Here is a 26,500-nt window from a genome sequence, read left to right as displayed (position 1 = left end):
GTGTGCAGACAGAGAAAGCCTTTAACTCTGTTTTATGTGGTTGTTTTAATAAAGAACAAACTGAGAGTTTAAAGTGCTGCAGGATCACAGTTTCCATCTCTACCCGTCCTGACCGAGTCATGGACGGAGTCTGTGCGGGCGTTACGGAGATTAAAAAAACAGGTTACACTTTTGTCCAGCAAGTATTCTGATCTGTCTCACGGCTGATGGGAGTGCAACAATCTGGCGGCAGAGTGAACATCCCTGCAGATATTAATATCTGTCTCATGGTTAACAGCTTTAACCGGCTGCAGAAAGTCGTCGAACACAAGAAATGTCTTTAAGAATACTTAAAGATGCTTTGGGAAAGTTTCCCTTCAGATTAACACTCATCGAGCCTTCAGTGTCCTCCTCGTCCTCCTCCTCCTTTTCCTTTTCCTCCTCCTCTTCCTCCTCCTCCTCCTTTTCTTCCTCGTCCTCCTCGTCCTCTTTCTCTCCTCCTCCTCCTCCTCCTCCTTTCCTCCTCCTCCCCCTCCTCCTCCTCCTCCTCCTCCTCATCCTCCCCCTCATCCTCCTCCTCCTCCTCCTCCTCATCCTCCCCCTCATCCTCCTCCTCCTCCTCCTCATCATCCTCCTCATCATCCTCCTCATCCTCCTCCTCCTCCTCCTCCTCCTCTCCTCCTCCTGAGCTTTATTTCCGTCTCTCTGACATTGAAAAGCTGCTCTGACTAATCTGTGATCCAAAGCTTCAAACCTCCACAGAGCTTCGTTCTGACTGCACTAATACACCGCTCTTCTTTAATCCTCAAACTTTTTTTCGCCTCAATTTAGTTCTCTGCTTGTGATGAATTTACCTTCTTTGGCTGTAAGATACTAATCACACAAACTGAACTCATTCACAGCCCAAATATAAACCTGTTTCACGCTGCGTGTTCTCAGAGCGGAAGTAAGCAAGGCAGAAGAGAAGAACTTCCTGGTTTCTTCCTGGTATTGTACGCAGCAGCACCTACGTCTGCAGGCTTCATTTCAGAGATGATGACATCAATTCAGCCCTGAAAGGCTTAAAGGAGGCCGTAACCTTTGAGGTTTTTATGGAATAAATGAGACCACTGTGTGCGAAGTGGATGCAAAAGAAAATACAGTCAGACACAGAGTTTTCCCACATTGGGCGAGTGTCTGGAACTGATTCTGGACAAACATCTTCACTTCCTGCTGTGACCGAAAAGTCGACCTGGCAAGTTCTTCTTCACTGCCTTTAGCGTCTTCTGCTCTGAGAACACGCAGTGTGAAATGAGTCTATCAGGTTAATATTGATAAAGAAAAAAGGGGCGGAGTCTGAGGCTCCATCCACACTGATGCATCCATCTTCCATCCTATTGTCCGATGTCCACTGAGCATGTGCACAGACCACTCTGAGGTTCATTGATTGATGTAGAAAAATAAACATAGAACAGAAAAGCTGTAAAAGTAAACAGTAGGACGACCCTCATGTTGAGGCATTATGGGATGTGTTTAATGACCAGCGGGTCATCACGGCTGGTGTTTAATGTTTTCAGGTGACCAATCACAGGAGGATAAATTACCATCGTTTTCAAAGGTTTCAAATTTCTGCCAATTTCAAATGGAATGAAAAATATTCGACAAACAATTGGAAGATGAATCAATTAAAACAAAAAAAAAGACAGGAACATCCCTCAGAGGGAACTGGATCCAAAATCAGGAAAAGAAGAAAATCGGCACACCAAGGAGCTCCCGATGAAACGATTTATTGACAAGTGGCGCTTCGTTTTCAAGTCTGAGGAAGAGCACGTCGGCTCGAAACATCACATGTCAATAAATCCTTTAAACGGGAGCTCCTTGTTTTTTTTTTTTTTTAGCTCCAGGGTTTTTATTAAGCCATAATGTTCTATAAATAATCTATTTTCTGGTTTCTTTCCTGGTCTGTGACACTTCAATGAAGGTCTTTGGGTTGTTGACAAATGAAGACATTTAGAGGAGGGCTTCTTTGCATTTTGAAATCCATATGCCAAATCATTTAACCGTTGATAGAGACGATAAGGGATTTGTTCATTAAAATAACAGTTAAGTCCTGAACACGTTTAAACTAAAAGAGTCAAAGTGTATCAGTGTGGATGGAGCCTGACCGCGCCCCCCCCCCCCCCCCCAAACGACAGCGTGTGTAACCTTCTTCCTGTGTCTTCCTCCAATAAAGAGTTCATCCAGAGACGCAGCGAGTGGAGCTTTGAAACATCTGGAATATGTAAGCGCTCAACACACACCACGATCACAGACTAACAGTTAGAGACACGGAGGAGGGGATCAGAGGATGATCCATACCTCGATGCTTTTTGATAGTTTGAAAATGATGCAATCTCCCATTCTTTATTGATGAGTTGCCAACCTATGTTTACAGAGTGGGCACGATGTTTTCATGCAATTTTGCAAAAAACCAAGAAATGACCCGATATTCGGGGCCTAGATCTTCTCTTTTGTTGCCGTGGTAACAAAAAAAGGAACAAAAACGTTGGATTTTCACTAGAATGGTATCAAAGTTTTAGTTTCTGGTATAATGACGACCCAAAAGTTCACCAACTTTCTGTTCCTGTTGGTGTGACTCTAAAGAAGAAAGTTTCATTTTTGAGAGGGAGAACCTCCTCAGAATCCAAGATTCAAAACAAATCAAAACAAAACACCACAACACCTCGAGTAGAGAGAAAATAGAGTAACTCTGTGTTGATACAATCACCTGAGAGAGAGCTGAAACCACCATTAACCATCAGATCAAAGAGGTCGTTTTAAACGATCAGGAGCAAACGGCTGAATATCAACGTGATCACAGAAATAAGATCTTGATTTACTTTTTTCATCTGAAGTCTGAGCAGAGCTGCAGGTTAGCAGATCATAATGATTGTTGATCATGTTGATCTTTACTCTCTGTGGTTTGTTCTGTATGAGCTGTGAGGAGCGGCTTTGTTCCCTGTGACCTCTGACCTGTTTGAGCTTAATGATTCATCATTAAAGTGTGAGCGATGAGATGAAACACACTTATCGCCCTCTTTGTTTCACCTTTAGTGAGTTTGATCGTCACTGTAGATCATGAGTTTTGTGTTCAAGGAGCTGAGATAGAAAAAAGAAAACACAGGCGGGCTAAACATCAGGTAAACTTCAGACATCGACCTCGGCCCTTTGCTGCACATCATTCCCCTCTCTCCGCCCGATCTAATCAAGGTGAAAATGTTATAAAAAAGTATCTTTAATAATAAAAGTTTTGATGAAAAAAGTGAGGAAAATCTAAAAGTGTATGACTTATATTAAAACTAAACACAGTAGCATCAGTAGCCTAACGGTTAGGTTACTCCCCCGATGTACGGAAGCTGTGGGTTCAACCCGACCTCGGCCCTTTGCTGCATATCATATCATATCATATCATATCATATCATATCCCCCGACTCTCTCATCCCAACATTTCCTGTCTCTCTTCAGCTGTCCTATAAATAAAGGCAAAAAGGCCCAAACATGTTTCCAGAAGAAAAAAAAATCTTACAAACTGCAGAATTTATGTTTTAAGAGAATGAGATGTTGGCAAGAGAGATTGTACCCAGTGCTTATTAATTTTCATAGCTACCGTTAAACTTCAAATAAGGCTGAGTTGGCTCCCAGCACTCTGATTCGAATAGATCTGTATGCTTAATATCTGATTTTACTTTTAAAATATCACCAAGAAAACTTAAAGATCACGTAAAGAATCGTGTCCTGCATCAGCAGCAGCTCTTGACCTGAAGCAGTTCCCTCAAAAAGACGAGTCAGATCAGTTTTTCCTCCGCCGTTGTTGTTGTTGTAAAGTTTGATATCAGAAGTCCCGCCCCTTCTTGCTTCTGATTTGTCGGTGAAGGAGAAGTGACATTGACGAGCGCGGTGCTGTTCCAAAAGTTGAACCAACTTTCAGGGCCTCTTTGTGCTGATATAAACCCTGAACTGTTTGGTGTTTGTTTTGAAAAGAGGAGCTGCAACGCAAAAAAAAAAAACAACACGGGACACATGTACACAGGCCCTAACGATAAAAAACAGATTGTTCTGTATTAAGTGAACTGAATTCCTCAAAAGATTCATAAAGTAGTTCTGATTCTGATCCTGAAATCGAAAGTGTCTGGAATAAAAAATGTTTAGAGTCGTTGCTCTGATTGTTTCAGCTTCTGTTTTCTTCTGATAATAAACACCTGAAGGTACACACATTCATGAACTACACACACATCTCTGATTCTTCATCATAACTCCACAGTGCTTCAGTCACACACACACACACACACACACACACACACACACACACACTCAGAGGCCTCACCTCCACAATGCCACATTCACCATTGAGGCGATACATAACTGGAGCTGACATCAAACCTGCCTGTGTGTGTGTGTGTGTGTGTGTGTGTGTGTGTAGGGGGGTGGGGAGGTGGGGCAGAGAAGGACCGGCTTCTTGAAGTTGGTCTCACATTGGCTGGGCTGCGGAGGTCCAGGAGGCGGGTTGTGAGTGGAGGTGGTCTGTGAAGTTTTTGGGTCACTCTCTTAAACACACTCTGTCCTGAAGTGCAGCAGGTACAGAGGGGAGCAATAAGAAGAAGAAGAAGAGCGGTGTGTTTGGAATCAAACTGAAGAAGGTGTTTTTAAACTTGCTCTCTCCTCGCCTTCAGGTTCTGGAAGAAATCTCGTGCTACCCCGAGAACCACGAAGCTAAGGAACTCAGACGGATACTGACCCAGCCGCATTTCATGGTGAGTCCAAAAAACACAAGAATCACACCTTCATGTCTGAACTGAAACTGCTCTTTTCAGATGTTAACATTTATTAAACCAACTGGAGCTGATCTGTGAATGTGTCAGACGGCTGCAGGACGCCTCTGAGCTAACACTGTGATGACCGACAGAATCAGAGAGTACAAATGCTACTTCTGCTTTCTGTATTTTATGTAGACTATAGTGAGCCTGGTCCACACTAAACCACGTTTCAAAATGTGAGAGAGCTACACATGACGACCAAAAGTCATAGATTAAACAGTTTTGCTCTGTAGTGTGGTGTGCTGTTTTGGTCACATCGTTTGCTCTCTAGGGGCGGCTGTGGTTCAGTGGTAGTGTCGGTCGTAGTTCAACAGGAAGGTCGGGGGGTTCAATCCCCAGCTCCTGCAGCCACATGTCCGAAGTGTCCTTGGATAAGACTCTCAAACCCAAGTTGGTGAATGGATGAGTTAGTTCTGATGGTCTCTTTACACAGCAGCCTCTACCATCAGTGTGTGAATGTGTAGGTGTGACCTGCAGTGTACAAGCTCAAATCTATTTACCATTACACAGTAACAGATTCATTCACAAACAGAGTCTTACCTCTAAAACTCTAAAAAAAAAAAAAAAAAAATTCTCACAGTGTTTCTCGCAGTCTAACGCTACTTCAGAGTAAACAAACATGGCAGAAAGAAAATGTGAATTCACAATAAAAAAACTATGTTGTTCTTCCTTCTTCAGTCAGCTTGCTTACTGATTGGCTATCAGAGAGCGTGCTCGGCTGTCCTCATGGGTTCCCCTCACACAACAGGAGATCAGATCGTACATATTGAACATGATTCAGTTAATGCAAGCGTCCTTCTGAGCAGATCAGATTACTCAGCACACCACAGGAACATCTGACAAGATCATCTTTAGAACCATCAAAATATTGTGACTTCGCAGAATGCGGTTGATTATCTTGTAGTGATTCCTCGCTTTACCACCTTCATTCATGCAGAAATATCTGAACTTTCTACTCCTTACATTTCATCTTTAATGCATCGGACAAGGACAAGGATTTAGTTTATTCTTATTTTCTTTTTTTAATACTCTATTAGAAGCCACCAAAGTACAGAAGCCCTGAGCGGACAAACATCCACCATACTCTGTTGTCCCGTGATAAAGAGTCATTCTGTTTGTTTATGCTGTTAATCGTGGAGGAGAAGCATCGTTACCTCAAAATAAAAACGCTGATTTTCCAGTGAAACAATCTCGATCTCGATTAAGCGGCTGAAATTCAATTATCATGGAACACAAGCCACCGTTATCTTGAGATAACAAGATGAATAAGTTGAGATCTCAAACAAAAACAAACAAAATGTACTCGTTATTATGGGGAAATGAAGCATGATGAAATGAGTAGATGCATGTCCCCTTAGGGCCTCCGTACCAGAGTCCATTGACAAATCAGTAATTACCCCTCAGCACACAGGAGGCGCTGCTCCACTGTTGCCTCTATCAGTTAGTTTGTTGTGTGATTGTGTGACTTCAGTGTTTTTTAAAGGTTAGTTTAGGAGCGCAGATGGACAAGCGGTTAGGTCGCACCCCATGTACAGAGGCTATAGTCCCAGGTTCAAGTCCAACCTGTGGCTCCTTACCCGCATGTCATTCCCCACTCTCTCTCTTTCTCTCTCTCTCTCTCTCTCTCTGGTTTCTGACTCTATCCACTGTCCTATAAAAAAATGCAATAATGCAAAACTCCTGAATCCCTGTTTCTCTGTCAGGCAGACTCTGCAGTCCTCTGTTGTGTTTGAGATGCTCTGATGTTTAGTGCATTTGCAGATGTTAGAAAAGTGCTTCAGAGATTAACAGAATTGAGTCAGAGGCTTTATTTTCTACAGCATGGCATCAGTTAAGAGTTATATTACTGTTGCAAAATGTCTGAGCAAACTTCAAACACCACGTATCATTAATTCGGCTGCAGGGGGCGTTTGTGATGAGAGGGAAAGGGTTAATCCAGTCCAGAGAAAGTCACTCTCAGGCTGTCAGCGGCCTCCATGTTAATCCCATCACATTAATGCGTCTGTGATCAGAGGGCTGCCCCATATCAGACAGACAGAGCGGGGAGGGGGAGGGGGAGGGGTCGGAGGGTGTAAAAACAGGAGGAGAGAAATGAAAGTTTATCACCATAAAATGAGAAAGAGTGAGGGAGCATTATCGATGACCATGATGGGAGAACAGGGAGCAGCAGGAGAGGAGGGGACGTGCTGATGGGGGTCAGTAAGGCGTGTCTGATCAGATGTGCTGTGAAGGGTCAGAGGCCTTAACTAAATACCAGGGGGGCCCGCTGCACCGACCTGTACCACATTCCAGCGAGTTCAAGTCACAGTGAGACCTGCAAAGTGGGCATGTTTGGATGATCGTAAGGAACACATGAATCACAGCACTTTTTCTTTCTCGGTCCTCATTTGTTCAGTAGTTCTGGATGTGCAGGTTTGTTGTGTGAAACATCTGGAGTGCTTTTTTAAAAAAAAATTATAAACAGACCCCTCTATCATCGATCATTGAACCCATCTGCTCTCATGTGCAGACAATATGTCCTCATGGAGCGACACCCAGTTGTGCTCATCCTTGTTTAAAGTCTGCCTGGCTGAAGAATGAAGCTAGAGTGAAGATGCAGCGTCTCTAACACTCGGACGCTTTTCTGCACATATGTGTTTATATATCTGTTCATAAGGAATAATAAAAAGCTAAATCACGGTCCGAAGAAAGCTGATTCCAGGATTGCTTTACAGGTGAAGCAGTGCACCTCTTTTCAGAATGGAAAGCCACAGTGACATAGAAAAACATGCATTCAAGCAACATAGCCAGCTTGGCGTCGGGCTTGCAGCCTACTGTTTCGCAAAGCTCTAGCCAACATGTGCAAGCCTGTCCAATATTTCCTCTAGTCCAGCGTCTTACTCTGTTCCTCTCTTTTTCTCTTCTTAGCTTCACCTGTCACCATCCTCTTCCGTCGCTCAGCCTCAGTCATCGTATCAAACAGTACAGAGACGGGCTTATCTGGCTGCTGTGTGAGCTAAAGCTGCACACATATGTGTTTTGACCAATCAGATTTATTTACTGAAAAATGTTGTAGTTTGGACCTCAGACCTCATGTTTTAAAAGCTCTTGACAGACTTTTTACTCAAGTTTTTTTTCCAGGCACACATTCGCGACCCACTAAAAATGGCTCCGCGGCCCACCTCAGGGTCCCGCCCCACCAGTTGAGAGCCACTGAGCTAATGTATCCACAATCTTGTGTTATAAATTAGATCTGATTGGTGACGTTAGAAAGGGAGGATAATGGATATTTATTTATCTGTGTGTGTGTGTGTGTGTGTGTGCGCATCACAATGAAGGCCACCCCTGCCCCAGTTGGGCCACCCCCAGTCAAAAAAGTCTGGACACGCCCCTGCATATAGAAACATCAAGATTAATTTCAGTCTGTTTCATAACCGTAGATAAAAACTACCGACAGTAGATGTTTTTTTGAAATGCCTCAAAAAGTGTTTCAAACTTCCTCCTGAAATAACGACCTGCTGCATGGTGACCTTTTCACTCCTCAGACTGTATAAAGAATAAATGACGTGTGATTTAACGTTGTATCCTGTCTGCGGAGAGCCGAGGCGTCCAGTTATCTCTTAATGTTGATTGTTTTGAGTTAATCTTATAATCTCTACCTCTTCCTTCCTCACTTTGCTGTTATCCCTTTCTCTGAATTATCTTGTATTTTATTTGCAGCTTGTTTTGGTTAGTTTCTTACACTCACTCGAGCACACACACACACACACACACACACACACACACACACACACACACACACACACACACACACACACACACACACACACACACAAACACACACACACAGGTCCTGGAGGGATTAGTTAACCCTTCACCCCGGCCTCATTAGGAAACAGTCACACACGCGCACACACACACAAGCCTTCCCTTCCTGTGTGTCCTGAAACATCAGTGTTATTTTGTGTGTGATTCAGTTTGACGCGGGAGTTAGAGACGCTGCCATCGCCTTCACGTCTCTGCTGCTCTCATCCGCTCTCCCCTTTCTCTGGAGTGTGTGTGTGTGTGTGTGTGTGTGTGTGTGTGTGTGTGTGTGTGTGTGTGTGTGTTTGTGTGACACTGAGGGAAGTCTCTGACAGGTTTCCTCTTTGTGGAGGTTTGATTGCTGTCTTCTGAAGTTCACTCTGGTTTGTTAGAGTGTCACTCAGGGGCGTCTGCAGCTGTCAGAGGAGTCCAGTCCAACGCGCTGTGGATGTGTGAGGCAGACGCTACGCACAACACATGCAAATACACCTGCACAAGAGAGAGAATACCTGAAACTAGGAGATCAGACTGTTGTGAGGTGGTGTGAATAAAGTCTCACAGGGGGGACAAATCCAGTGTTATCAAACCTTTTTGACTCAAGTTGAATCTCTATGATGTAATCACGTTGTTGTAGTTAACGATGTCTAATTGCAACATCTAAAAGGAGGACAGATTTTCTGATTAGGGCAACATGGCACCGCCCACAAATCGTCCGTCAGATGAATCTATACCTGTTGCTTGTAGCAGTCTGTCCTTCACAGCTGCTTTTTATACCGGAGCTTCAGTTCATTAAATCCCTGCAGCATCTGAAGGCATCAGGACACATATGCTGATAAATGTTCAGCCTGTGATTAGAGAGACATTATACACGATCGACGACTGTGTTGATCTTCATTTAATAACAAGAAGCACCAGCAGACTGCTACAGAATAACAACACACACCTGCATGCACAACACACACCGCACCGGCTTTTATTCTCTGTCTGGTCATGTGCGATTACTGGATCTTATTACTTTCTTCAAAGCTTCCTGTAGGAGAAAAAGACTCTCGTTTAGTTTGATATCTGACCGGTTCGATCCTTTGGAAAAGAAGCCTCATAATAACGATCGCCCTGTGTTTTGTGTTTCCTCTCAGGCCTTGCTGCAGGCCCACGACGTGGTCGCCCACGAGGTTTACAGCGACGAGGCTCTGAGGGTGACCCCCCCGCCCACCTCGCCCTACCTGAACGGAGACTCACCGGAGAGCACCAACGGAGACATGGACCTGGAGAACGTCACCAGAGTCCGCCTCGTTCAGTTCCAGAAAAACACAGACGAGCCCATGGTACACTCTTCCACACATTTACTGTTACAAAAACACACACACACACACACACACACACGTTTACAGCCTCATGTTCAGAGCTGATGTGTGTGTCCTCCTCCGCTCTGCAGGGCATCACGCTGAAGATGAATGAATTGAACCACTGCATCGTCGCGAGGATAATGCACGGGGGAATGATCCACAGACAAGGTACCCTCCTCTCACAGATGATATTCATGTCTACAGCATTTTATAAGTCAGCTTTAAAATGAAGCTAAAATTCAAAGACCCAACAGCTGCAGTTCCTCGAGAGTCCACTAGAGGCTGTCTCCTGCAGTGAGTCGATCCCCATAGCGCCCCATGTTAAAATGTCCAACTTTACAGCAGAAATAAACATCTTTACAGCCTTGTACTGAAACAGTTTTGGTCTCTACAGCTCATTTCTCCACTTGTGACTATACTGTCAAATCTGGAATATAAGGGGCACCGGTAAATAAGACGCAGTTTGTTTAACGGGGTCTCCCAGAGTCAACTTCAATCAATCAACTTTTATTTGTATAGCGTCAACTCATAACAAGTGTTATCTCGAGACACTTTACAAGAAGCAGGTAAAATACCTTACTCATTGTCTGTTAACATTACAAAAGAGCAGGTAAAAAGACCTTACTCATTGTTATGTTACAAAAAGCAGGTAAAAGACCTTACTTATTGCTATGTTACAAAGATCCGGCCTATCCATCATGAGCACTTTAGCAAAGCAGCAAAAGTTACAGTGGTAAGAAAAAACTGTCTTATTAAAAGGCAGAAATCTTCGGCCGGATCCCCGGCTCATGACGAAACAGTCTTCACAGGCCTAGACTGCGCCGGGCTTGGAAAGGGATAGGGGGAGAGATGGGATAAGATGCAGGAAGAGGGATAGAGAGCAAGGGGGTGGGGGGAGGTAGACCGTCCATCAGCAATCCGGTGGGGAGGGGAGGGGGGGGGGGGGGGGGGGGGTGAAAAAAGGTTGAAACTGTCTTCCTGTGTGAGGATTTATGTTGTGTTCAGTAAAGTCCACAGCGTGTGGTTTCTGAGCAGCTGACTGCGTGGCTCGTTTAGTACCATCTGTTTTCACCATGTGGAGTTTGTAATCCTGCTAGCTACCTGGACACTTGCTGAGCTCTCCGCCTACAGTAACGTTGATCGTTGTGAAGTACAGACCCACAGCCCGCAAGTCTCACTTCCCACCTCCTGGTCACTTTTAGTCTTTATCTGAGGAGCCACTGCACTCCACAAGCTGTATTTACTGAACTGTCTGCAGTAAACCATAAAACAGATCGAGGGCTCACTTACCGGTTAGTCTAAAAGTCAGTATAGCTTCAAACCTAGTTTATACAGGAAACCATGGTGACTGAAACCAAGGTTCAAGGTTGTCTTTATTATCCCTGCGAGAGGGCAATTTGTTTTGCAGTAAAACACATACATACATACATACATACAGCCCGCAATCAGCAAACAACATAGAATGGGCAATAAATAAATACAGTAGATAAGAAACAGATGGAAACAGAGGCAACACAGTTAGTTGTTTAAAAAGATGATGGCAGCAGGAACAAATGAGTTTCTCATCCTCTTTGAATCTGCGGCCTGACGGCAGCAACTTACAGTCCTCGGACAAAGGATGACTTTGATCTGCCAAGATTGACTGAGCTTTCGTAAGTCACTTTGTTCTATATAAATGAGAAAGGTCGGAAAGGGACGATCCTGTGATTCTGTTTGTTGTGGTTTTTTGACGCTGAGTGACCCGCACCAGGTCACCATGCAGAAAGTTAAAACCGATTCAATGAAACAGGAATAAAACATCGTCATAAAAGTAAATAATGTTGCGTATAATGTTGAAGTAGGAGCTGATAAATATTGAGCAACAGTTGATTTAACTGGCTTGTAGCGTTCTTTTTTTTTTCTGCAGAATTTTTTTAAACTGCAGCAATACCCGAAATGTTATAAATTCAGAATACGATGCTACCCAGCGATCCAATCACAGGACGTGTGGTTCAATGTATCGATGTGTAATTACATTTCTGAGGAGGTGCATGTCAGGCCAAGCACGTCGGCTTCTCCTAACGGGCTTCAGGAACCTAGGCGTAGCTACAGCGAAGATTCGAACCATCAGTATAAATCCATCTTTAGACTTTTGAAGAAATGCGGCTTAAATTAACGGAACAGAAATGAACAACAAAATTCCTACTTCATCTCAACTTAAAGATGATGTGATATATTTCTGCAGGTTCCTTCAGTTGACCCGATGTTTATGAAGCTGCTCTTGTGGTTGAAGGCTTTAACACTCTCTCTGTTTTAGTTTGACTTTAATTAATCCCCGGTTGATTTGTGATGCAGCCACTGGAACAACATCAGTATGACAGAGGATGTTTCCCGTTCTGTGATGTGTAAATAAAATAACAGCAGGGATTGAAGCACAGTGAGGGGCCGTAAAACAAGAAGAAAGGTTTGGTTTCATTTTTGTCTCTCTCGTCTCTGTCCTGTTTCTCCTCGTGTCCTCGCAGGGACGCTGCACGTCGGGGATGAGATCAGAGAGATCAACAGCATCAGCGTGGCCAACCAGACTGTGGAGCAGCTGCAGAAGATGCTGGTGAGCGTGTGTGTGTGTGTGTGTCGGCATATCTCTGCAATATTAAGTGAATCTGCAAACTGTCACATGTTGGACTGAAGATAAGAGAAAAATCTCCATATTTACATGTGTGTGTTTATGTGTGTGTGTGTTTATGTGTCCACAGAGGGAGATGCGAGGCAGCATCACCTTTAAAATAGTGCCAAGTTATCGGACGCAGGGCTCGTCGTGTGAGGTAACGCCTCCTCCTCCTCCTCTTCATCCTCCCTCCTCTTCACTGCTGATCGTGAGCTCCTGATCTGATTACTAACTGCTCGCCTCTTACTGAGCGTGTGTGTGTGTGTGCGTGTGTGTTTTGGGTGTGTGTGTGTGTGCGTATTTTGCTGGGGCTCGGTCAGATATTCAGCACACCAATTTCACAACCAAGATACCGGAACCCCCTCCCCTCTTCCTCCTCCTGCTGCCCACCCCTCTCCCCCCCCCCCTCCCCCTCTGGTCCAGGAATGAGCCACACCTCTCTGTGTGACCCGTCCTGCTGCCTTCCCCCCTGAATCTGCTGAAAGGGAAATTTCTAAAATGCACAAATACATTGGCAACCTCTGATACTGGAACACTGTCAATGTACTTGTGTAATTTAGACAGCGTGCAGGAGTTCACCTGCAAATTTTTGATAATTGAGAACAAGATTTTCCCCAATATCAGAAGCCTAGAACTTTAATTTTTGTTCTTGCAGGTATCGATACAGTTAGATTTTTACTAGAATCATTTTCTTGCATTGTGACTTTCAAAACTCTACCTTTGGTTTACAAGCTTAAGACCTCAGACCCAACAAGGGCCCCTTCCTCCATTGAGACCCTATGTAGTCAGTTCCCTTTCCCCCCCAAAAAATCTACATCCATGATGAGCATGATAAAGTCAAGGGGCAGCCTCCAGTGTTGAAAAAATGCAGACGTGCCGAATCCCGCAGTTCGTCGAGGGTAACCCTAAAGCACGTACACACCACACCAGGAAGTCACAAACACACCACATCAGGAAGTCACAAACACACCACATCAGGAAGTCACAAACACACCACACCAGGAAGTCACAAACACACCACACCAGGAAGTCACAAACACACCACACCAGGAAGTCACAAACACACCACATTCATCATGATTGACAGGTGGAGCGCGATGAAATGGTCCGTCAGGAGGCTTAAAACCCGCCTCAGCTCCAGCTCTCAGTCTGTCGTAAGGTTTGACTGAAAGTTAGACTGAGACAGGATTTCCAGCGCCCCCTGCAGGAACAGATGGGCTGACGTCACTCAGGCTTCATCCATTAATATTTACAGTCTATAGATAAAGTCCAGAAAGTTACTTAACTGTGCACATGATTGACAAACATTCAAAACCATTATTAAAGTAATATTGTACAAAACACTGCACATGCTGTGAAAGCTATGCTCCATTTAAAACGTCTTATGTGCTTTATTTTTACTTGACAGTTGAAAATGATGATGGTAATGTTATTGGCGATTATCACAAGAATCATTGATGGTGTTCTCCTTTCAGTTCTTTTGGTCCCTCATACTCACACACACACACACTCTCACATGTAGTCTGTTGTGGACCCCCTTGTAGTCTGCTGTCAGTGTAGTGACCCCCTGTGGTGATGTTCAGACCTGCAGGCCACAGATCTGCTGCTGCTGTTTCTCCATGTTGTGGTGCCTCCTTTCATTACGTCAGCGCTGTGCTCCGGTCTCCACTGTGCCTCCCATCGCCTCCGGTCACTGCTCAGAAATGTGTGTGTGTGTCTGTGTGTGTCTGTGTGTGAGAGCGTGTGTGTGTGTGCTGCTGCTGCTGACCTGTGTGTCTTATTTCAGAAAGAGTCCCCCAACACCTCCAGGCAGTCTCCTGCCAACGGTCACTCCAGCATTAACAGTTCTATCTTGGTAAGGACCCCCCCCCCCCCCCCCCCCCGAAAGAAACCCCCACAATCAGACCCACACTACCCCCCCCACCCCCACCCCAGTGTGTGTCATGTCTCTAGCTGTCCGTGTGTCCGTGCAGGTGTTCATCTGTCACAGCTGTGTTTCTGTACTGATTGTAGTTGGTAGAATCAGACGCCTTGGATTCGATTCCTTCGTCCTGTTCATCTGTTTGAGCTGAAGCCCCGCCCCCTACGTGTCCGATATCTCAGTTTAAAATTGGTGTGCCTCACAGAGCTGCGTGCTGTGCTCACTGCTTACACACGCACATATCGTGGTAGGAGGGACGCGCGCACAGCGGACCTGCTCACGTGTCTTAAGACGCTCATGCCGCTTCGCTGGCTCTCTGCTTGCTGAGTGGCTCCACAGATCTGCTCTAAACTCACTATAACACTTCTCTTTTTTTCTCTTATAACCTGTTAAAACATGTAAGTGTGATGTTTCACATGTAAGTACACGTTAAAACATGTGTAGATACATGTGCATGCTTCCTTTAGGTTTCTTTAAAGCAGTGTTTCTTTGGACAGCTGCAGGGTTAGGTGTCAACATCTTCCATACTTGGATACTAATTCTGTTATTTTAATGATAGATAGCGTCCAATGAGAGCAGCTCATTTCGTCTCAGCTCTTTTTGTGACCCGTTCCAAAAAAGGCCTTCTCCCCAGTTCAATTCTGACATTAAAAAAAATGAAATAAAAACTGGACTTTGTTGTTGAAACTGTGAAAGCATGCAGCTGGAAACACCAAGACTGTCAACCACGTTTTATCAGAGTCTACAAAATGCCGTCAGTATCGGGAAGTTGTTTTAAAGCCTCACAAAGACTTTTGGCTTCTTTCTGCAGGATGAGGTTAGCCAACAGTTGCACGAAGACAGAACATTTAATTGTTAATTTGTTAAATTAATCTAAGAATGCTTGTGAACAGATTTCGTTCTGGTCAGGAGGCCGTTGTCTGAAATAAGAGGATTAATTATTTAGAAAGATTAAGAAGCACTGCTCTAAAGGATTCCTGCTGATGTCTTATCTGAATGTTGTTTAACCGTCTCTCTCTCTCCCTCTCTCTCTCTCTGTCATCTACGGTCTCTCTCCTCAGGACCTGCCCTCCACCATCCAGCCCAAAGGTCGACAGGTGAATACACACACACGCGCACACACACACACACACACACACACACACGCACACACACAGCGCCTGCTTCCCTCCCTCTCTGCACAATGTGTGTGTGTGTGTCTCTCTTTACGGCTGTTTGTGGATTTATTTACTGGGCGCTTCAGACCGACCGCTCGCTGACCTTCGTGATGACAGCGTCTGAAGTCTGACCTCTTTTCCAACTTTTCAATCAGAAATACTGGATTTTCTCTTCAGCCCACTTCAGAAAGAATTTTAATTTAAACGGTGTAATTGACTCCAGACTGTTCTGCAGCTGTCAGCGGGGCAGAGAGGACATGAGGGCAGCGCGGATTCAAATCCAGCTTTCACTGACACTGTTTTTAGAAACGAGATGGTTTTGAGTTTAAGAATGTAAAGCTGCTCTGAGTGCAGGGGGGAAACAGTCAGAACGGTTTTAATGTGAATGCTTCAGTCTGTCTGAGGAAGATGGAGATCAGGACTAACACACATCTTATTAATGCTTCTCTCATTTACTCTGTCCCTTTTAACAACAACACCCCCCCCCCCCCTCCTCCTCCTTCTTCCAAGAGTCCAAACATCCACAAATCACACCTCAGGTTTTCAAACTATAAATACTTCAGTACTCTCTGACACCACATCCCAAAACAATCTGTGATTTTAATGATCAAAAGTGTGACAAAGTACTGTAGCTTTAAATCTCCTTTCAGATTTTCAGTCAAAAGTAAGAGAGAACAAACACGTTGGTAACGTTCCCCAAACATTGCCAATGTGTTTGTGCGATCAGGACCGTGTGCAGGCGTTCCTAGAACATGTATATTTTGGTTGCCGTGGCAACACACAGGTTAAAATATTCTTATTCTCCAATATAAATTAAGATTCTGGTATCACTGCAGCGGTCACTCCGTGTTAAACGTGTACAGAGTTGATCTTCTCTCTACATCACATTGTCAACGAGTACATACGGTTATGTGACAAAAAAAAAAGTGTTGATTTTGTTTGTTTATTTTTCCATCCAAAGCGTGAAGAACAGTCACTGATCTTGATTTAATTTAATTAAAAACACACATGCACAAACAGGATCCTATGGACATGCATTAATGGAGAGGTCTCAGAGTGAGGGGGCTGCCCACAGCGAGCGCTCCAGAGCAGTTTTGGGGTTCGATGACTTGCTCAAGGGCACCTCGGCAGTGCTCAGTAAGTGGACTGGCACCTCTCCAGCTACCAGACCAATTTCCGGACCCTCCGCTTCCCAACCCAAGTCCCTACAGACTGAGCTACTGCCGTCCCATCTGCTGAAGATGTTGAATCTGCTTCAAAAACCCCAAAAATCTAAAGCAGGAGATTTACGTTCTCCCTCACATAGACTTAAATCAAATAGATTGCATCTATCGTCCACTCCTTATGAGTATCTTTCTGTTTTTTTTTACAGTTGCTTGAAACAATTTGGACTTTGTAATATACAAAAACAGAGAAAACTTCAAGGGCTTTTCAAGGTCATGAATGTAATTGAATAAACACCTAATCTAGTCGGCCCCTCACGCTGCTGTCAGATTAAACCGTCGCACTTTGAGGTCTCACTTTAACAAAACGAGTCCAGACTCTGACCCAGATTTGTGATGCTTGGATCCATGCAGACTCTCCAACCGGGTCAAGTCCTGGTTGGTATGAGCTGATGGAGCCTTTAGAGAGAAAGACCAGTGACAGGAGGGGTCAGCTGAACGTAGAGACTCACATGTGGACGGCCACACACACAGTCATACAGTAAACACACCGCTACCAAGAACCGCCAACACCCCCTTACCCAGACAAACACAGTGTAGCTCCTCTCCACTTTCACGTTAACTTTATGCAGTAATAACTACACAGGCATTGTTTAACCCGGCAGAGCCTAACACCCCCCCCCCCCCACCCCATAACCTCTGATCCCCAAAAAGATAAGAATTCATGCTTTATGCAGAAACATGTGGAGGCTTTTAAAAGAGCTGTGAGATTCTTTGAGAGAAACCACTAATAATGACTGTCATCTCATCATCCAATCACAGCGTCTTAATGTCTGTGCACATTCCTCATACATCCATCCTCCTTACGTAATCCAACATCAGGCCGCCAAAATCACATCATGTCCCTCTCGTAATGTTTATGAAATCAAGTGGCAGCAAAGTTGTATCAGATCCCCACCAGCAGAGGGCAGTAGAGTCCACAACAGACCGGCTTATGTCACCGTACAGCTGGGGATGGATGTTACGATATAGATGTGCTTTGTTTCTCCTGGACTGGGGGCATTTCATTTTAAGTCCGGAATCAGTTCAGATTCAGAAACATTTTGGAGCTTCTGAAAACAGTTTTTGTTGAGAATACTTTGTGAGCTTGTAGGAAAAAAAGTGTGTTAGTTGTAAAACTTTTATTTCAGAACCCTTTTCTCTCTCGTGCACAACTGCAAAAAGCTGTTTCACGAGGATCGTACGGTAAAATAAAAACAGAGTGAAGACGCTCTGACACTAGAAGACAAAGATAAAAACATGAAGATACTGATGTGACACAGGGGAATCTGTGTAGACTGAAGAGCTGCAGAGCCTCATCCCAGTAACAGTTAACCTTCTCATAGTTTAAAATATGAGGTAAATATTTCAAAAAGCGTCTAACCACTTCCATTAAACCCCCGACTTTGACCCCCCTCAGCCCCCCCTCCCCCCTCCTGTTGTTCAGACACTATCAGAGATTTCTGCTGCATGATGTGTGTGATGCTTTCAAATCCTAGATCGTATCAAGACCTCCAATCAAGGACAAAATGTCTGTGAAGGTAAGAGACAGCCTCACCTAAACCCTCCTCCCTAGTTACTACACTTTTAATCCAAAATATATAAACCACCCCCCCCTCCCCATCCCTTATCCCCCCCGTCTCACAGCTGTCAGGATAACAGCTGTTTTTATCTGATGTACACATAAACAATGCCTGTGTTGTAATTACCCGGTGTTCAGAAGCTCATTAACGGCCCAGCAGAGTCTGAGTTTATCTCTCTGGAGGAAACTCGTCCTTAGAAAACGTTTCCAAACCTGGCAACCAAACCTACCCCCCCCCCACCCCCACCCCCGTGCCGTCCTCCCCCCTGAGAGTCCCCTGCTCATACAACTTGTTTCTCTCTATACCTCTTTCCTCCTTTCTTGACAGAGTTCTGAAACCACCTCCTCTCTAAGCGTCTCCCCTCCTCGAGCTCACTCATCAAATCTCTCTCGTCTTTCTTTTTTTTTTTTTTTTTTTTTTTTTTCACCTGCAGATCTACGTACGAGCTCAGTTTGAGTACGACCCCTCCAAAGATGAACTCATCCCCTGCAAAGAGGCCGGCATCCGCTTCCAGGTCGGGGACATCATCCAGATTATCTCCAAAGACGACCACAACTGGTGGCAGGGAAAGCTGGAGAACACGAAGAACGGCACGGCGGGCCTCATCCCGTCACCGGAGCTGCAGGAGTGGTGAGAGGGGGAAGCACACAAAACACACAAAAAGGACACAAAACATACAAAGACGAGGCACAATCTTTAAACTCGACACAAACTCTGCAGTGCACGGTTGTCAGAATATTTCAATACTTTGATACTTTTCAACAACACATGATTTAACACGATACAGTCTGTGTGACTTTCTTCTCTAAGGCCTTTGACCTTCATTTGACAGGACAGTGGATAGAGTAGGAAAACCTGAGAGAGAGAGAGAGAGATGCAGGCCGGACTTGAACCCAGGCCCTCTGCTTGGAGGATCACAGCCTTTGTACATGGGGCGTGACCTTACCACTAAGCCATCTGCGCCCGAAAATCTCAGTTATTGAAATGAAGGATAATATTTAAAAGTACTGAAGCCTTAAAAAACTACAACCATTTGACAAGACGTGTGTGTGTCTGTAGGAGAGGAAGGAATCCATCTAAGACTTGTTCCTGTATGTAAATGTTGCCAATGAAGGAGTGAACAATATTTGATGATTAAACTGTATAAGTGACCTCATCTTTGTTGCCTGTTTTGACTCCGATCTGTTTGGTTTAACAATGTGCAGAGATCGTATCTGCTCTTTTAAACTTTTGCAAAAATCCGATGAAGGTCCAATATTTTTGCAAAGCCACCTCATTCTGAACCTCACGTCAGGATTCATACAACTTTTGTGCCATCCAGGAGTGAGATTCTTCACAATATGCATTAGTAGTAGTCGACACTGGCTAACACGATACAGTGATACAACCTCTCCTGGTTTGACTCTGAATCCACACACACGTCCAAAAGTAGAAAACATCGGGGTACTGGTGGTGCAGTGGTTGGTGTGTGCGCCCCATGTATGGATGCTGTAGTCCTCCAGGCGGGCAGCCCGGGTTCAGGGTCCCACCTGTGGTTCCTTTCCCGCATGTCATTCACCACTCTCTCTCTCTCTCCCTGATTCCCATCTCTATCCACTGTCCTATCTCTACATTTAAAGCACAAAAAGCCCCAAAATAAATATTTTTTTAAAAAGTAGAAAACACTTCTCTTAAATAAAAAATCATTTAAATTCGTCAGTCTTTCATCACCTGCCCCTTACTTCACCAGCTTCCACTGCGGATTTAGTCCTTCTTTCTAAAAGCAAAGAATCAGATTTTTGCAGATTCAGAAAAAGAAACGTCATCACAAAGAAATCAGATCTGAGCAAGGACATAAAACTGATCTCTTTAGCCTGATTGATATCTCTGAGATGAATCCATGTCGCAGGAGAAATCGTTACCGCAGACTCACTTTGTGCAGTTGTTTTTGTCTCAGAGGCCCACAGAGGCTCTTCCCATCTGCTAGAGACCCCTCAGGTGTTGTGAAGGTGTGATCGCTTAGATACGCAAACACACCGGGGTGCAGGTATAAATGGCGTCGGCTGCGTGCAAAGACTAAGGCTTAAATAAACCCAAGAGACACAGAGAATATCTGCAGGAATTGCAGTGTGTAAGTAACACACTGAACTAGAGTTTAGGTTCAAATCTTTATCCGTCTCCATGTGTGTTTTTTTTCTGCAGGCGGGTGGCGTGTATAGCCATGGAGAAGACGAAGCAGGAGCAGCAGGCCAGCTGCACCTGGTTCGGAAAGAAGAAGAAGCAGTACAAAGACAAGTATCTGGCAAAGCACAACGCAGGTACAGCATGAACACACACATGTATTCACCTGTACATGCATGTGCACACTCAACAACACACTGCATATGTGCCCGTGTCCTGTTCCTCTCCACATGCACGCTTTTATGTGATGTTTACATGATAGTGTGTGAGACTTGGAGGGTGTGTGTGTGTGTATGTGTGTGTGTGTGTGATACTTGTGTGAAACAGGATCTTGCAGGGTTCATCTCCAGCTCTGACAGAAAAATCTGCTGCTGAGGCAGAAATGTTAGCCGAGCTCTGTGGGAGTTTGGAGAAATGTGTGCAGCTCACCGAGGCAGCAAATCTTGTTTTTTTTTCGACATAGTTTGAAATAACACGCCCGCAGGAGGACGTGCATGTGTGCTCCCGTGTGCAGAAGATCTTTGTTTCTCCAGTTAACATGCGATATTGAACACAGAGTATGATGCAGAATCCGCCTGAGCAGCAGAATGTGTTCAGCGCTGTCCGTACTGCAGACGGAGAGTCACTTCTCAGATGTCACCGCCATGTGTCTGGTTGTGTAAGCAGGCCGAGGTGTTTGGGGGTAAAATGTCCGCACGTGTTTGTGACCAGAGCCGTGACTGGTGAGTTAAGGGGGGGAGGAGGGGGGAGGAGTGCTGAGAAAGGGGAGGGTGGTAGAAGAGTTTGCTAACAGATTGCAGAAAGCAGTGTCAGCTGATTTTTTTTTTTTATCACAGGCTCTTCAGAAAACTTGAATCTATCTTCTCGTATTATTTATTTGTTTATTATCAAATATGCATTCAGTATTCTCAGAGGATACATAGAATCCATTAAATGTGAGCTGACCGATACTCTGAACAAGCTCGTTTAAAAAAAAAAAAAAAAGTGGTGAGCAGTATTTTTCATTATAATCACTTTAAATCAATATTGACTTGTGAGCAATCGTTACAGTTCAGGCTGAAGAGTTCCCATGTGCTGTTTTCTAAGTTGAATCACCACTCCTTAAATGTATGTTGGGACCCTTTTTGGGGGGTCCAGACCTCAGTTTGAGAACCTTTTGGGGGAAGGTGTCAGGGTCTGGAGCAGAGAGTTCAGGTTCAGGTTGGAGGACAAACGTGTGGTTGAATTATAGTTTGTGGTGTTCGGTGTCTGCAGCTCGTGTGTGTGTGTGTGTGTGTGTGTGTGTGTGTGTGTGTGTGTGTGTGTGTGTGTGTGTGTGTGTGTGTGTGTGTGTGTGTGTGTGTGTGTGTGTGTGTGTGTGTGTGTGTGTGTGTGTGTGTGTGTGTGTGTGTGTGTGTGTGTGTGTGTGTGTGTGTGTTCATGTGGACTGTAGCAACACATCTACTGTATCTGTACATTACACTCGCTTACAAGTTAGCATCAGAAGCATTATGTTTATACACAACGAGAACAACCGATTGTTCAGCTTTCACCAACAGAGCAAAATGTGATCCAGCAGATATGAGCCGAACAGACTGCAGAGCAAGCGATCACTGAAATCAGAGATACTCACTCCATTGAGGGTTTTTTTTATATAAACATGTGTGTGCAGTGTGTGTGTGTGTGTGTTTATAACCATCTCTGCTACACCTCCGTCTTTGTCCATTTCAAACGACTGATCTGATCTTCAAAGCATGCAGCTCTAAATGTACTTCTGTAGTCATGAAGCATGGGAGTCTGAGTTTCTGCAACCTTCTCATTTATTTAAAACCATGACATTCAATACTTTCATTCCAGTTATCCCACCACAGTTCATCGCAAACAGATTCCCTTGATTGCACAGTCAGTTTATTTTTATAACTTCCTGTAAGTCCGGCTGTGTTTCTGGGTTCATTTGTACTCCTGGGCTTTTATTTCTTCAGAGAAAGTCTTTGGAAACACATTTTTACTTTAGTGCAACTGAAACAAAAACCCTCCCTGTGAATGCGTTCACCAAAAGAGTCCAAGAAGTATGTTCATGCTAAAACAGGAGCCGATAGTAGAGCAGTTAGGGTTGTTCCTGAACCAGATGTTTCAACTTTGAAAGACAAATCAAACAATAGAGACCTGTTTTGAAGTCTTACCGCCCAAGTTTCGTCAGGTTAACGTCTGCACACCGTCTAACACACCGTGTTGAAGGTATCCAGAATTTCTACGTGTAAGCCTTCTGTCCTTTTCTTAAATTTAGTGTGGATGAAGCAGAGTACACATTTTTTTTATTATAAATGTTTTCAACCCAAGGTGAAGAGCAGCATTCAACAAATGGAACAAAAAGTGCATTAGACAAGCAAACAGCTAAACGACTTAGAGAAGTGTTTTTATACCTCGCACCACCGAAACAAGACATCTGATATGCTGCAGGTGGCTTCAATTCTTATCAATGATTTGATAATCAAACTGTTTCTGATGAACATCATGAAACGTTTCAGCCTCCTTTCAGATAACTTTATAAACACATTCAGAGCGATGCGACGTGTGCGTGTATATACCTTTAAGACCTGATTATTGTTGCTTTTATTGACGATTTAAAACAGGGATGTCAGACATACGGCCCCGACAGCAGGTTTCATCCGGCCCGCGAGACGTTTTGGGAAGAAGGAAATGTATTGAAAAATATTTTGAGATTTTTTATAAATTAAATATTTGTAATACGTATTTTCCCCAAATTGTATTAAAAATGTAAAATGAGCAACGTAAAGGTTGATATCATGATACGAATATTAATTCGAACTATCTTCTCAGCAGGGAGTATCACGAGCTGCTCCCGCATTACGCTGGTAATACATCACATCAGAAAACAGGCTGAACACCTGAGAGAGGTGACACAGAATGCAATTTCAAGAGAGATCGGAGGAGCGATATTTCTTTAGTTTTATTTGCTCACAAGTTGCCAGAATTGTTGTCAAAGCTACGGGACTTAACCGCTGCACTGCGCGCGCATCATGACGGTCTTCAGTTCTGTCCACACTTCTCTCCAGTTTCTCCTGTCTTCACTGATGTAAAACAAAAGTTTTGGCTGATAATAACAAAGCTTCCTATGGAGCGAGCCACAAAGAGCAGCTCGTGCAAATAAAAAACAATCATCTCCGCCATGCGTAACGGACCAGACCGTCTCCACACATCCAGACTAAGTGTAGGTTGTGGACACCGGCGTTGAGCCTGATGCATCTCCTGACTTATTTTAACTCTGGTTATTGTAAAAACAGTTAATTAAAATGAATATTAACTGATTTTAATTACAGATGGTTCATTTTTAGGTCACCCAGAGGTGAACGTGTTGTGTTGATCACCTAAAAGTTTCAGCGCCACATCACTTCTAAATGCAGTAGCCTGCTGTTGCGCCTTTATCACCAGCTTTCATCAGACTGTTAAAATATAACTATTACTGAACATTTCATTCTTATCCAAAAACGATATCACGCACAGGCTGCCCGATCATACAGAGGTCCGCTGGTTTAACCGAGGAGCAGCATTAAAATGCTTCCTCGAGTTGCGCACGGAGATGGCACAGATTCATGGAGCATAAAAAGTCAGTGACAGAGTTAGATCGCGATAGTGCGGACGCGTAGAAGAACGGACTGCCAGACTCATATGAAATGTCGTTTAACTGAGTTTACTTTGTTGAAAAACGTGCACTCCACACGGAGCTGATCAGACTGCAGTGCGCAACGCTGAAGGATCAATTCAAGTCTGTTGGTTTGGAAAGATGTTATTATTTTATAATGCCTCACACTAAAAGACACTCTGTGTGTTTGTGACAACTTGTTCATGTGAGCAGGTTTTATCTGTAATGAACCTTAACGAGTACAAACTGTGCTGTGGCCTGACACACAGAGCTGAAGTCTCTCTCTCTCTCTCTCTCTCTCTCTCTCTCTCTCTCTCTCGCTCTAATGCACTGATCCCAGGGCAGGTAGAATAACTTGTATCAAAGTTTCTATAACCTTGAACAGCAATATTTAAATATAATATAATAATCTCAAACAAAACATAATTATTGATGTTTTCTTCTGTAATGTGGTAAATTTAAATGTTTCCATGTGCCAACATGCAGTTTGCAATGACAGTTAACCCCTCTGCTTAATGTTAATGTTAAAGTTTTCTATACAACCATACATTAGCCTATATATCCACGTGTTGAGTAATAGTGTGTCTGGCCCACTTGAGGTCTCATTTGAACAAATCCGGCCCCCGACCCAATAGAACTTTGACATCCCTGATTTAAAAACATGTGAATTGAACTTCAGTGAAAGGCAATGATTTACAGTCAAAGCCAAGAGTTTAAGCTTTTACCGGTAAATGTTTCAAACTTTTATGTCTCTGTGTGCTGCAGAAGCAGAGAAATAAAGGTTTTAGTACACGTTGAAACTGTGCAGTTTTTCTGTAACCCCTCAGGTTTCAAACAGTACTTTAGAGGATTGGGGGGGGGGGTGTTTTAGGCAGACTTTGGTCTAAATGGGTGAAAAGTTTCTGTGTTGAGCTCCTCCTGAAATAAAGTTTATAACATGTTTATATCTTCAGTCTACGGTCTGAAGAGTTGTTTTATACGGTGATAAAACCTGACCTCACTGCATGTTTTCACCACATCTCACTCTGAGACATGTGACCAGTTCATGTGAATAAACCCTTTAACAGCAACAACAACAGTGTGAGTGTGTGTCTGCTGCTCAGCTGACCGCCTGTTGTTTCCTGCTGTTTGTGTTTTTGTATCTCTGCTGTTGTAACTGAACGTGTTATGACCCTCCTCTTCATTTCTCTGCTTCTCCTCCTGAACGGCCTCTGTGCATGTAAGTAACAACCAGTGACAGCTACAAACCCCTCCCCCCCCACCACCCTCTCTCTCTCTTTTATCTTCTTCTTCTGTTACTGTAAAGTTTGCTGTCACTGTGACTGTTTCAGTTTAGTTTCTGTTGATCACGATTAACAGAAGTCTGAAGAGAGAAACTGAAAGCAGCAGCTCGGTTTGTGTTTCCGATGTTTGTGTGCTGTGATGTTCATGTTAAACTCGGTCAGATCCTCCGCTGTTAATAAACAAAGTCACATCAAACAAGCGTCAGCTACTGCCTGTTGAACCTGCAGAGCCCAGTGAATTGTGGGTATTGTATTTCTCCAGTCAGCAGGCTGCACCGAGGCTCATGTTACAGAGAACACATTGTACACTGAACAAATGTGCATGGACAGGAAGCTGTAGTCCTTCTGCTCTGTTGACTTACAGTTCTACTTCCATAGGAGGAAAAACAGCAACGTTCAACTACATGTGTTGTAATAGTTATTCTAAACAGTGGTATCAACCCTGATTTCTACAATCGGTGCATCTCTGATTTATAGCTGTATCAATAGTGGATCAGTTATTTTATCAAGGAAGTTCATAACTTCAGAAGGGACCTGCCTCTCGTGTGTGAAAAACTTCCAAACGCTTCGGAGGCTAGATGTCTTCATCACTTCTCAGATCATCTCAGCTCTCCAGTTTACAGGGATAGTTGAGTGTTTTTGAAGTGTACGAGGTTCTTGTCAATACGAGATATCGGTCAGCTCGGCCCCTTTAAGGAGAGACCGACCCGGAGTGGTGTAAGCACTGACACGAGGCTTTACATCGCTGCAGACTGGGACGTTGATCTAAATATATTCACAGCGCAGGTTAAGCCCCTTTGTTTGAGCGCTTCTTCAGCGGATGCAGCATCTGTGCCTGCACTCCGGACGCTCTCTCCTGAAGATGGCCGAGGTGACCGGCATCTGTGGCTAGTATACATCTTCTGCTGACGAGTTCCTCATACAACCACTCTTCAAAAATACACAACTACCCTTTAATGTTGTTTTT

The 26,500-nt window shown here is 44.1% G+C and overlaps 1 protein-coding gene across 19 annotated transcripts in view; it reads left to right on the top strand.

The window, feature by feature from the left end:
* caska (calcium/calmodulin-dependent serine protein kinase a) overlaps positions 1-26,500 on the top strand; it is a 117,480-nt gene that overhangs the window by 87,288 nt on the left and 3,692 nt on the right. For 3 of the 19 annotated variants that reach the window (XM_061053617.1, XM_061053616.1, XM_061053618.1), the window contains 11 exons: positions 2,192-2,239; positions 4,668-4,748; positions 9,731-9,919; positions 10,030-10,108; positions 12,442-12,527; positions 12,673-12,792; positions 14,371-14,439; positions 15,567-15,602; positions 18,364-18,405; positions 18,881-19,077; positions 20,629-20,744. In XM_061053617.1, the coding sequence (XP_060909600.1) occupies positions 2,192-2,239; positions 4,668-4,748; positions 9,731-9,919; positions 10,030-10,108; positions 12,442-12,527; positions 12,673-12,792; positions 14,371-14,439; positions 15,567-15,602; positions 18,364-18,405; positions 18,881-19,077; positions 20,629-20,744 (1,063 nt within the window). The remainder of the gene's footprint in view (positions 1-2,191; positions 2,240-4,667; positions 4,749-9,730; positions 9,920-10,029; positions 10,109-12,441; positions 12,528-12,672; positions 12,793-14,370; positions 14,440-15,566; positions 15,603-18,363; positions 18,406-18,880; positions 19,078-20,628; positions 20,745-26,500) is intronic. The other 16 variants (XM_061053635.1, XM_061053620.1, XM_061053622.1 and 13 more) reach the window with 11 other exon arrangements.

Source organism: Labrus mixtus, chromosome 13 (assembly GCF_963584025.1).
Source record: "Labrus mixtus chromosome 13, fLabMix1.1, whole genome shotgun sequence".
In the NCBI taxonomy this organism is placed as follows: domain Eukaryota; kingdom Metazoa; phylum Chordata; class Actinopteri; order Labriformes; family Labridae; genus Labrus; species Labrus mixtus.
The sequence above is the reverse complement of the archived record's forward strand: the minus strand, read 5'-3'. Positions and strand labels throughout refer to the sequence as shown.